General features: G+C 43.0%; 1 protein-coding gene across 3 annotated transcripts; it reads right to left on the bottom strand.

Moving 5' to 3' along the window:
* Positions 1-1,434: 1,434 nt before the first annotated feature.
* On the bottom strand, positions 1,435-12,425 carry thbs1b (thrombospondin 1b). 3 transcript variants are annotated; one of them, XM_026341099.1, is made up of 23 exons: positions 12,227-12,425; positions 12,002-12,140; positions 11,293-11,852; positions 11,005-11,080; positions 10,565-10,642; positions 10,266-10,375; positions 9,716-9,841; positions 8,638-8,734; positions 7,604-7,777; positions 7,243-7,419; positions 6,980-7,153; positions 6,673-6,800; positions 6,401-6,553; positions 6,028-6,246; positions 5,814-5,921; positions 5,316-5,475; positions 5,105-5,223; positions 3,787-4,021; positions 3,462-3,689; positions 3,075-3,346; positions 2,886-2,983; positions 2,651-2,790; positions 1,435-2,527 (listed from the first exon to the last, which is right to left on the bottom strand). In XM_026341099.1, the coding sequence occupies exons 2-23, from the start codon at positions 12,114-12,116 to the stop codon at positions 2,520-2,522; spliced, it is 3,555 nt and encodes a 1,184-aa protein (XP_026196884.1). In that variant the 5' UTR covers positions 12,117-12,140; positions 12,227-12,425; the 3' UTR covers positions 1,435-2,519. The 3 variants fall into 3 exon arrangements, with proteins under 3 accessions (XP_026196884.1, XP_026196885.1, XP_026196886.1); XM_026341100.1 differs by having other exon boundaries at positions 12,002-12,108; XM_026341101.1 differs by having other exon boundaries at positions 12,002-12,086.
* Positions 12,426-13,400: the final 975 nt, after the last annotated feature.

Here is a 13,400-nt window from a genome sequence, read left to right as displayed (position 1 = left end):
TCTTTGTTTGGATCACATCTAACTGTCCTTGGATCCTTTTTCAGATTGGAAAATGTGTTTGCTAAATATGCATCATCTGTCCTTGAATTCTCCTGTACACAGAGAAAGGCAACAACATGTCAACACTGAAGTCATCCCATGACTTCAGCACAGCATTTTCAGTTTGTTTGAGCTGTGTCGGAAGGATCGTACAATCAATTAGCTTTGATTATGCTGTGCTCCTGTTATTTTGTCCACCAGTGAATTATTTTCGTCTCAGAGTCCTGCCAATGTCAAGTTTTGTGTCCTAATATTTGCTCTCTGCGTTGTTTAACCTTTCTCACAGGTCAGTGCAGATCAGAGAGGTCAGGCGGATCAAGCTGAAGAGCAGACTGTAGTGTCACATTCCTCATGTGGCCTTCACAGAGGCGATATATGCCCGTCTGCACAGGGCCTCAAAGTACAACTCTGTTTGTGCCTTGGGGGAACTTGTCATTCATTTAGACTTTGAGTATATTCACGTGTTTAGCATTGGGGCTACAGCAGAACTACAACATGTTGGTAATTCCAGGTCCATTTAACAAGTTATAGACTTGATCAGTAATGATCTTAGATGAAAATGGCTCCAATGTGGAAAACAAAAACACAGTTTGAGAATTTAACAACTATTTATTGTCTTGAAGTATGTAACAAAATATTTGCTATGAATTAAAACAGCATTTTTGCTTTGTACAACTAAGAAAATGTTTACACACAAGCAAAACTTATTGTACAAAAATAATGGTAACAATGATACACAATAACAAAAAAGGTAAAAACGACAAAGAACAGAACATCCTCACGTCAGTGTGCAAACTGTTTATACAGATGGACGTGGCCTTTTGTAAGGCAACAAATCCTGATAAATTATTTAAATAGCATTTACCTACACACACATACAAGCACACATACAAATTAACCTCTCACAAACAGCTAAATGAAAACAGAACAATAATTTATCTGCCAAGAACAGCATTGGACATACACCATGAAGCTAAATTATTTAGAAAAAAGCAACCTCCCATTTTACTCTCATTTTCATTGGGACATGTTGTGAGTTTGTGTTTATGGATATGAAATATACTATTTACAGCTCATGCTACAGTAGCACTAAGATTTCAAAGGAATATGAAAAAATACTTAGGTTGTGTTTTTGTCTTGATCAAATTAGAAAACAGCAATGAGGTAATATTTGTACATCAAAGATGTTCTTTGTTTTTCATCTCTCTCTGTAGAAAAGGCACACACACGTGTTTGATGCTAAATACCCAGATCTGAAGAATACTTAATTGAGTTTGTACAGTGGGAGATGATAGACACTGAAAAAGGCATCTGCTTCTCACATCGGAGTGTACCTGATTTTTGTTCAGTTTTCATTGAGATGTGGAAAACATACTTTTTTTTAAGCACTGAACATTTTTTTGTTGCCTACATTGTAGACAAGAGTCAATAAATTACATGTATTTACATCATTTCAAATTGAAATCCTCAAACACAGAGGGATATGTTTCTGATCAATGCCCAAGGGTCTGATGTGAGATGGAGAGTATTTAGGAGAGAATACCGACTTAGAGTTTAATGCTAATGAAAAATTTATGCAAGTATTTCTTTTTGTTTCTGGTTTGAAAGGGGTAAACTGTCACTTCCATCTCACCCTGAGATTTTTTAGTTAACCAGACAAATTCAACAATGACATTTGCAGATTAAAAATACAGCTAACCTAAATGGAATCTTATATTTATCTTCTCTACAGTCCTTGTCTGCACAGGTGCTTGGGTATATGGATAAAAGTAATTTGTTTTCCTTTCATAAACATTCTCCACATACAGTACATGTATGAAAACGAACATGGTCCCTCTTATTTCTAACTCACTGCACTCCCAACACATTTCTTAAACTGCAAATCCTCAACAACAATGATTCTTAAAAATGTTATTGCTGTCTTCATCCTTTGAGTCCCCAAAAGTAATATAATTCAAAATCTACATCATGCCAGACCTGGTAAAGCAAAGGGAGTCAGTTTTTTTTTTCTTTGGGATGTCCATCCAGAAGATAAGGAAGAAAGGCACAAAGAAAGGCACACTGGCTGGAGAGGCGACATAGAACGAAGAGATATGAAAGCTTGGAAGTGCATAGTTGTCTATGGGGAGCCGTTCCCACATAGAGATAAATGAGGTCTTTCAGAGAGCAAGTGAGCAAGGTAGGAAGGTGTTGGGGCCCTACTGGCAAAGCTAGAGGGCTCTAGCTCTCCTTGCTCTTGTAAATGCTAAGGGAGGAGAAGGGGCTCTCTGATCCTAAACTGGCAGTCAGCTGATTGGTGCTCTGCCCGAACCAGCTTCAAGTTACCCTGAGGCTGACCACATGCCCTTCACTCTGTCCGAGTGTACATGCCGCAGAAGGAGTCGCGGAGATAAATCGGTCCCTGGACTTTGCATCAGAATATATAGGTTCATACTTTATACAAAAAAGGTGCATTCCCCAGAGCTTCTTGTGCCGTGCATTTATGCATCTGTTGAAAGACAGAAAATGTATGTTACTGTTAAATCATATTACTAGATATTGTATTTTAAGAGCAGAGATACAAATAAATGCTGGAAAGCTGTTTTACAGTCCCATTTCCTTAGATCCTTACCTCTGCATTCATACTTGAGGTCTGAGAAGTATACCATCTCTTGTGAGAAGACAAAAAGTCCTAGCCTGCCGCCCGCATATGTCTTGTCATAGATACTACCAGAGTCTGCCATGATCTTCTTGCCCTCGTACATTACAACTCTGTGGGAATAAAAGAAAATGAAAGTTGGATTTTCAAACTCAAGTTCCTATGACGTATGAACTTCTATAAGGACTATTTGGTTCAATGTGCCCACCTGATATGGCCTGTTCTTGGTCTGTGGATCAGATGCCATCTGTAGGCAGTGAAGTCTTTCCATCCAATATTCTTAGGGTCATGCCAGAGAGTGCGGACCTAAAGCATCGGGAAATAAGAAGCCATTGACTTATGTTTTTATATGCCTCTAATTGCATATTAGAGACAGAAAGTCCACAAAATGTCTTACCTGTCCTGGGGTATTCCCAGTGTGCCAGAGGGCATTTCTGAGGTGCTCTCCTGGGCCAGTGGTGGAATTAACTACCTTAATGGACAGGCCAGAGTATCCCTGAGCCTTGGTGGGTTTATTTGACCAGTATGTTTGTGTAATCTGCTTCCACATCACAACATAGAACCTGGAGCTGGACTGGTAGCCAAACACAAAACCAGCGTAATCATCATCCCTCTCTGTGTTGATGAAGAAAGTCCCACTGAAGTCCACTGCATTGAACTCGTGGTACCCTGATGAAGAAACAAACAAAAAGGATTGTACTCAAAAGTCTGTATTCATAATTACAGTATGTAAATAAACCACAACGTTCATTATGTTGACAATCACAGAAAATCAAATACATACCAACAGCAATGCCAGGATCGCAATTAACAGTCTGAACCAGCTCTTTGCCTTGATGGCGGACAACCCAGTTAGGATCAATCTGAGAGGTGCCTTTAGGGTCCAAAGGAACCATCTGGAACTTGCGGAAGTCTGTTTCACTGATGTCAAAGTTCTCAGGACACACGTCATATATGTCAGGCACATTGTCTTGGTCAAAGTCATCTTTGCAAGCATCTCCACGGCCATCACCTGAAAAACATGTTACATTCAATAAAATTAATAACCAAGATGTTTTGATACCTGCACCCCATCTCCATTAGAACTGAAACATGGCCCTTTTGCTTACCATCGGAGTCCAGCTGGTCAGGGTTGAAGGCAAGTCTGCAGTTGTCCTTTTCATCAGGAATGCCATCATTGTCATCATCATGGTCACATGCATCTCCCTTGCCATCCTTGTCATGGTCTGCCTGGTTGGCGTTGGGAATGTACGGACAATTGTCCAGGTTGTTCTGGTGTCCGTCCTCATCAATGTCCTGGTTGCTGTCACACTTGTCTCCTACACGGTCATCATCTGAGTCCAACTACAACAGTACATTATTTTGATATCAGAGTTTTGAAATAATATATGGCTCAAGGTTTAAGGATACAGTGAAGTATTTACACTAACGCTGATGGATGAACAGTGGTTTCCTGTTTCCTCACTCCCTTGTTCATGTCTTTTCCCCTGTTTTCAATTAAGGATTTTCCACATGCTGAAATCACTCTTTGTGTCTTTAAGGCTACCTTTGGACAAAGTGAGCTTGGTAACTGTAAACTGTTTGCAGTTTTCAATGTCATCTGACAGTGAGACAGTTCTTAAAAAGACCCTATTGCTCCTCCCACTACAGGTTGCTTGTTAAGCACCACCAGTGCAGTGAAAGGCAAAGTTGTGCCAATCCTGCTTGACAGGAGACACACCTTTCTTACAACAACAGGGTGTGGGGGATAAATGGATGGAGTTAGGGTAGGAAGCTGGGCGGTGACATGATAGCTGCATAAAATATTTTTTTCTGTTTTTCTGATAACAACTTTAGAAGAGAGCAATTTTGCACAGTAGCTGTGCTCTTTTGAACAGCAAAAAACATTGCTATGTTCTCGTCTGGACTTGTCCTTTTGGTATTTAATTGCAGTGTGCAATTCGCTGTTTAAAAACCACATCGGTGCAGATTTAGACGCCCCCTCCTTCCCCCACACTTCTCCTCAGTTCCATTGTTCAACACATTCCTATTTCTCAATGTAGCATGGCACAGGTGGACTGAGAAGGCCTGTAGTGCGCCAACAGGGCATGCCCATAGCCCAGGGCCAGCCCATTCCTCAGTAATATGTAGCCTAGGGCCTCTCTTGAGCCAGCTAACGTCAATGGGTCATTAAAAAGACTCCTAGCCCCCCAAGCACGCCTTATTAAACTGATGTGCCCTTGAGCTGCAGACAGGATTTACTCTACTTTTACATGGTGTGTTAAAGCTTAGACAGCTACACAGGGCTAATCACTGTTGGCTTTCTCTCAATTGAAAGAGCGATATATGCTGAGCTATTGAGAAAGGCACTGAGATGAATGTGGATTATTCTTGGTGGGTGAGGTGGAAGGAAATGGGGATGGGCGGTGTGTATGTGTGTCCACACACCTGATCAGGATTATGCTCCAGAGGACAGTTATCGCACATGTCTCCCACTCCGTCCATGTCCGTGTCTCTCTGGTCAACATTGTACACATAGGGACAGTTGTCCTTCTCATTCAGTATGCCTGGGAATGAAAGGCATAATTTGATTTAATAAAAATTATTTATAGATAATGATGTTGATATCCCAAGAAATACTTATATTAAAGTTTCTCACCATCTCCATCAATGTCCACCGCACAGGCATCTCCCTCTCCATTGTTGTCTGTGTCCGTCTGGTCTGGATTACTGTTATAGGGGCAGTTGTCACAGCGGTCACCCACATCATCGCGGTCATAATCATACTGCCTAGGGTTGTAGATGAATGGACAGTTGTCCTATTTTTTAAAAAAAAGGGAGAAATAAATAGAGATAAGTTTGACTTGTCATTTGCCATCATAGTGTGAGATGATCTCTTTATAGAGAGGCAGTAATGCAGAATGAAAAGGTGCTTTATTTTTAGGCCCTGTCCCAGTTCTAATGTTGGGATTAGCAAACACACTGTGTAATGTCTTCAGAGGTGTACCTCAGTGCTGGCATTTGTGGTTTTGGCTCTGGCTGAAGAGAAACATTTACTTTTCTGCTGAGCCTCCTCTCGCCCTACTCCATCTGCTGTTGCAGAACACACACACTCCCATGTGTATGGCTATGCCCACATCTGGAGAGTTTCACTTACTCTATCATCAGGAATGCCGTCGTTGTCATCATCATTGTCACAAGCATCTCCAATGCCATCCTTATCGTAATCTTCCTGGCCAGAGTTAGGAAGGTTGGGGCAATTGTCCTGAAAAACAGATAATATGTTCAGATGCCAAGACATTATAATAAAATGAAAACACATAATTTAACTTTATTTTGCAAAAACAGTCATTTCTTTTGTGACCACCTACCTTTTTGCAGTGGTAAGTAGCATTCTCCACACAGACCAATTCAGCATTGGGCCACCCATCCAGGTCTGTGTCCTCTCCACAGATATGGCCGTTTCCAGCATAACCGGGTCTGCACTCACAGCGGTACATAGGATCTGCAAAGTGCCCAAGGTAATTGCAACGGGCATTTTTGTTGCAGTCGTGGCTTCCATCAAGGCAGGGATTGCGGGGTGTGCAAACCTGGAGAGTGAGGCAGCGATTGAGCAAATGGGTATGATCCTTTCCTCAAGACAAAAACTGATCGTACCTCATTTCTATTATTAGTACTGAAATGAGCATCTGCATTTTGCTGCTTTTTGATTGGCAGCCTGACATAAGTCAAGACTATACTTGCCTGTTTATTAGCAGCAGCCTGCTCCACACCTTTGCCAAATGGCTGGGGTCCTGAGAAGCGAGGAGGGCAGGGCAGACAGTTGTAGCCAGGAACTGTATTCTCACAGCGGTGCACACCATTAAACTCAAAACAAGCGTCTGGCACCTCCTTGCACTGTTTTGCAGATAAAAATAGCAGTTGTTGTGGTCATTAAGCTGGAGACGTGGTAGTTGTCACAACACTCATCAAGCCATGACTAGGCTAGAGTCTAGCAAGGGCTAGAAAGGTTTTACCTCGTCAATGTCTTTACACTTAATACCGTTGCCAGTGTAGCCAGCTGGGCACTTTCCACACTTCCAGGAACCATCGGGGAAACTGGTGCACTTGGCTCCAGCAAAGCAGGGATTGGATAGACACCCATCTGAAAACAACAATGCTGGCTCATTATCAAGACATCATCTGCAACATTTAATATCTGCAAGGCAGATAAACCATACTCTGGTTTTGATCATACTGTGAAGGAGATGTAGTAAATGAGAACACAGTAAAACCTGCAGGATAAAAAACAATGGCACAAAATGAGTGGTTAAAATGCCTCACCGATAGGGCAGGCTTTCTTGTTGCAGATCTGAGTGTCTTTGGCATCACCAACACAGTCTTTGCCACCATGTTTTGGTATGGGGTCATTGCAAAGTCGTGTACGAGTCTGGACACCACCTCCACAAGTAAGAGTGCAGGTATTCCAAGGTGACCAGGGTCCCCAGTTGCCATTGACTAGAGAGACAAGAAGAAAACATGTATCTCCTTGCTCTTTGCAGCACACAAACACAGTCAGGCAGTGAATACTAGACAGTGGATCTTACTGGGGCATGGAGACTTTTGACACTTCTCTGTTTCTCGCCCCTCTCCTTTGCAGTCCTTGCCTCCAAACTGGGGAGTGGGGGAGTTGCAGAGGCGGATACGGGTGATGACACCAGAACCACAGGTGACAGAGCAGGAAGACCAGGGTGACCAGTGGCTCCAGTTGCCATCCTGCTTGACTAGAGGCCACAAAGAAAGGTCAGAGGTCAGTCAGACGGAAGCAATTTGTTGGAACTTTATCAAACATTTTATCACACAGATGATGAGAGGCACAAAAACTTAAACTTAGATCAGATTTACTACATTACATGTATATCTACTACTTTTTAGTTTTATCTCATGGGTGAGAGTATGTTAACTCACAGCGCTTGTCACACTCCTGGAGGTAGCAGTCGCGGGTCTGCACAGAGGTACCCTCACAGTTGTTATTGATACGGTCGCAAGAGCGTCCACGCTGTTGGATGCCCCGCCCACATGACACAGAACAATGGGTCCATTCAGACCACGGCGACCAGCCGTCCTCTGCATAGTCGCTCGCTGAGCAAGAGGGAGAGAATATTAGACAGGGGGAGAGGGAGACAATAAAAGATCTATTCCAGAGAGGCAGCACCCCCTCACAAACGCTCCCAGACCTAAATGAGGAGGGAAAGCTCTTAAAGCAGAGGACTAATAGTGTGGATTTAGCTGGGACAGATGGAGAGAAGGCCCTCTGTTGCGTGGAAGGCCAGAGACTAACACACTGAGACAAGTTGGGGAAACAGAAAGGGCCGCTGTCTTCAGGATACACAGGGATGCCCCATTGACAAATGTTTTTCTAAAGAGGAAACAGATTTTGCAAACATGGCCAGGGGTGTGTAATGACTTCAACAAGTGGTTGAGGTTGGGATGAATGTGTGTCTCCCTGTTTTAAGTAAGCATTGCAGCCAAGCCTGCATAGGTATGACGATCGTGTCACTACTCTTCATGTAAAGAATGGGTTTCACTAAACAGCCAACCAGTTTTCCATCCCGCTGTAACCAATTTGGCAAATTACAGCCATTTCAACTTGAAGATTCAAAGCTGTTTTGGAGCACAAAACACCAATGTTCCAAACATACTGTAGGCACCCTTTCATTTACTTGGATGTTATTGCAGTTAAATCATCGCTAAAATTAACATCTGCATAAAAAACCTTTACATCAAGGGAAATATTGTGGCTTTTTGTTTAATATGGCACATAACATAGAAAGGGTTCTTTATTTGAATATGATGGTATTTGAATGAGACGTCTGTTAGTTGAAATATACATTGAACCTTACAGGGGCCAGTTATACAAATCCTGATGCTAGTAACTGTAATTACGGTGCACTTTTCTATAGCTATGCATATTCCAACAGTTAAGAGAAAAAAATCCTTACGTGTTCCACAGCGCGGGCAGCACTCCCCATCGGGAACTGTGGCATTTGCACAAGGGATTAAGGGGCAAGAAATCTTGCGGCACACAGTAGCAGAGTTCTGCACAAACACACATATCAAATTCATAGTTAAACATAAGCTCCAAAATACTGACATCACCCAAATGTTAGTACAATTTTCTTCCTAAATGTGTTCTTCTGCTCTTAGGCTAGAGATCCTAACAGAACTGAGACACTACAGATGTGTCACTAATATGGACTTAATTGTTGCATAAACCTATTTAAATCAGTGTGTTTCAGTGTAAGTCCATGTCCGTGCAACCAAATCATTAAATTCTCTGCTCAACATCTGAGCTTTCACAGCTTTGCCATGGCATAAAAACTAAAAAGCAGAGTTCTGGCTGAGAACAAACACCCCTACAAACAACTACATGCCCACTGGGACAGTGGAGGGTGGGAATGAGGCCAAAATCCCGATAATGGAAGTTGTATTTACTGTGGAGCAGTGAGCCCCAAACAAGTAAAACCGGCATGCCAGCACAACCTGTGTGGGTGCACTGTGAATGACTTAAGGATAACAACTACCTCTATGTATGCATGCTCATATTCATTCTGGATCTGATCAATGACGGGGAAGTGAACAATGGGAACAATATGTGTATCAGCGTAAGAGGAAATCAAGACATAAAACCCATTGATGAAATGCAGGGATCTTCCCTGCCAAGTATTTTGCACTTGAACCCATTCCTCCTTTCCACTTGTCAGAGCCAAGCTCATGTTCTTAATTATTGGCAGTGCATCACTTAAGCTCTGGTCAAGTTCCTCTAGATCACACTCAAGTTGAACTTCTGTCAACGGACCTCTCATTATACCAGTAAAGGCCCACAGTAATACCCACACTTCACACTACTAATTACTGATCTCATCAGTTAAGAGGTGGTAAGTGTGTGTGCGTCGGTGTGGATTGTTTTGTGTACATGTACAGACAAGTTAGAACATTAGAGTTCCCCCCCAGACGTGTGTTTAAGTACTTCAGAAACTATACACACACGCCCCTGGAAGCACACACTGAAGGTCTCACCTGACAAGTGCACTCGGTGCAGTCGTCGACGGTCCACTCATCCCTGTTCTTGTGAACGATGCCGTTGTGGATGCAGACACCCTTGTGAATGTCAATGTGGGTTTTAATCAGCTTGTTCTCATCCGTCTGGTAGGAGGTGCAGCAGAAACACAGATCTTTATTATTTGGATCATGCCAAAGACAAATGCCACTTTACCAATATTAAAACATGGATTGTAATCAACATATGTGGCTACAATCTTATGCTGTTTTTAGAAAAGTGTAATAGTTAATAAATTGAAACAAGCTCATTTTACAGTTCGGAATTAGTCGGAATTATTCACTACAAAGTTTTACAAAGTATTCTTAACCCTTTTTGATTAAATTATGTTTCTGTAGGGCACAATGTTAGTTACTGCATCTTCTTGCCTGGATACACACAAGTGGTGATGGCAAACTCAGACCACACACACACACACACACACACACACACACACACACACACACACACACACAGGCAGACGTTCTCTTGCACTCTGTCACCAGACAGTCTGACAGGTTTCCTACTTACCAGCTGCCGGAGTTCATTGGATAGCTCCTTTACCACAACACCAAGGCCCCTCAGCTCCTTAAACATGCTGACCAGATCCTCACAGGAGAAGCCACAGACCATCTGCAGGTCTTGACCAGGACAGTAACACAGGGGGGAGTCCATTAATTGTAAGCACTGGTATTTATGTATTGATTTTGTTCAATCTTTTGTGATCTAGTCGATCTCTACACTAAAGACTAATTCCAACATTTCAGCCAGTGCAACAGGGTATAAGTGGAAGTCTATACAGAGACACAGTAGTATGCAGCAGTGTTTACCTTTGGTCTTGTGGCCGGTGTACTCTGTTCTGATGGCTGAGGAACCATTGAGGTTCTCCACAATCATGGTGTCAGTGGCTGGAAGAGAAATAGTAACCATAAATCAAATCCCATATCTGCACACTCATCTTTATGGCTGATGTATTAATAAGGAAGGGTATTTGTACCCTGTGTCACACACCCCACATGACTATAAATTATTGTGAAAACTAATTAGATAATACTATTACACCCGAGAGAACATACTTCTACACCACAACACCCTGAGATATTTGCAAAGTGGCATTCCTCCGTGACAAGTCGTAAACAGCCCTAGTGGGGAGTGTTTGATGTAGAAAGAGGCAGGAAAATTAAGTGTATACATTTCTTTGATAAGGATTTGCTTAAACTTGGCAGTACATGAAGCGAACGAGTGATGCATCGGGGTTGTGATTACTCACAGCTTTGGCATCCTTTGTTGCGGAGGATGGCGTCCAGTGTTGTTCCAAAAACAAACCGCACGTTTTGTAGGACCCCCTGCAAGTGTGGATGTTCAAGGTTAGGTTACAACCCGGAGACACAGTAAATAACACCTGTAGTCACTGCCTCACACAAAGCTTTGGCTCATTATATTCAGTCCTGGCACGTTTTGACACAGTCTCCGCTGATAATATAAAATGTGATTGATAGATGTGACTGAAATGCTTCGATAAAAGCATAATGAAGCCGACAAAGACCCGTGCTCTCACCATGAACCTGTCCTTCACTGCTCCCTTTCCAATCCTGAGCTGCGCGCTGCCTGGGGTCTCCTGCGTCAGGATGCTCTGGATGGGCGCATCCAGCTCGGCGTTGTTGACCTCCTCGCATCCCGTGTACAGCTGCGCCCGGTCCTCCTCCACGTACAGCGTGATATTCTTCCAGTAGCCTGTAGCCAGATTCGCTTCTTCGAAGGAAACCACCTGCTGCTTGTTCTCGGTGGAGAAAACTAGGTCCAAGGTGTTCGCCTTGCCGTTGGACACGATTTCAAACACGGGTCCGGAGCCGTCGAGCTTCTCCACGGTCAGCAGACTCCCCCGGGTCCGTCTGAACTGCTTAAAGTTGAGCAGCAGGAGGAATCCTCTCTCGGCATGGATGGTATCGATCAGGTCCCTAAAGGCGCTCTCGGGAACCGGGGGAATCAGGTCCGGGTTGAGGATCTTGTAGGCGGGACTGTACGGGTCGTCTCCCTTCACCAGGGTCACCCCGCTGTTCTTCTTGGGGACTTGGACGAGTTCAAATAAGTCATAGACGCTGTCGTCGTCCCGGCTCTCTGCGGGTGAATAACAAGAGGCGGTCAGCCTGTGTGTGTGTGTGTGTGTGTGTGTGTGTGTGTGTGTGTGTGAGCGCACTGCTGATAACCATCAGCTCCATCCTGAAATCCACACTCTGAGAAGTTCAAGTTGACTCACACACACTCACCTGCGACTCTCGCACTCTCGCAGCTCCAAAGCATCAGTAGCAGAAATATTCCTGTCACCTTCATTGTGACGCTCCAACCTGCAGCCTGCGACAGAAAACCCGCTGAGCTGCACATGAATGATGTTAAAGTCAGTAGGAACTGTGCAACAAAAGGATTCAAGTCATTCATTTATTTCACTGTAGACACAGAAATATTCTAAGGAATAAAGAATATTTATTACTCACCTGTCTGAGCAAAACAGCAGAGCAAACAAAAAAATCCAGAGAAATATTATTAGTATAGAAATCCAGGAATAATCCTCAGGGTGTGAATTATTTAAAAGGAAAATGTCCCACTGTGATCATGAAAAATGCTTGTTTGGTTCTTTCTTGGTTGATAACGTGTTCCTGTTCCTATCATCGCTAAAAACTGTTTGCAGCGGAGGGGAGGGGGGTAAAGTGCTATTTAAACAGTTTGATGCCATTCCCAAGAAGTGGCCTCGTCCAATCAGGAGAAGAAGGGGCGAGTTTATCCTCTTAACTCAGAGAGAGAGAGAGAGAGAAGAAAAAAGTGTTGTTTCCAAAGCGGGACGAGGGACCAGCACTCAGACTTTAATGGACCAGTATTTCCTCTCGCAGCGTCCATCCATCAACCCTCAGAGGCAGAGACTCACTACAGTTCACTGTAATAATCCAACAGAGGCTCTAGATTCAACCCTGGTACTCCACCATCATCACACTGTGTCTGGGTGTTAGTCTGAGTGGCTTTGGTTGTTCATTTCTAACCAACCTAGATTAAAAAAGCAAAACAAAGTCGTGTGGATATTTATTGGAAAAATCTGAATATTTATCAGGTCAGATTTGAGGTGATATCAGGTTTGAACGTTGGTGAATGTCAGGTTTATTCTCCGCCGGTTGTAGTTCCACTTACAACCACTAGGAGCCGACGTGAGGTCACTGCTGAGAGGCCTGAGCCAGTTCAAGGTGTTTCTGCAGCACACCTGAGCTGACGTTGACATTTATAGTTTGCACAAGGGGAATATTAAAAAAATTGGCTATTTTAAGAACCAACACCTGCCATTAAACTGAATCATAAAATCACCATCACTTTACTTACATGATGTTTAGATGAATCCCTTTGCTAAAACATTAATCTGCTGATTTATTTCCCAAACAAATGGCAACAAAACGGTGGTTTGCTAGAAGAGTTTCACCATCATTTTATTCTCCTGTCATCGAGCATGTTACTGGCTCTGCTATGCTTTGGTGTGGGACAATGTAAATGATCTATGTAAACAGTGACATGTGACTTTTCATTAGTCTCTTAATACATGGTGTGTGTGCATGTGTGTAGTTTACGGTTGTTTGGCTCGTTCTTTATCTACCAGGATTATAATATTTCTATTTTAATGTGTATTAA

This window comes from Anabas testudineus, chromosome 24 (assembly GCF_900324465.2).
Source record: "Anabas testudineus chromosome 24, fAnaTes1.2, whole genome shotgun sequence".
In the NCBI taxonomy this organism is placed as follows: domain Eukaryota; kingdom Metazoa; phylum Chordata; class Actinopteri; order Anabantiformes; family Anabantidae; genus Anabas; species Anabas testudineus.
This window is presented reverse-complemented; position numbering and strand designations above follow the sequence as displayed.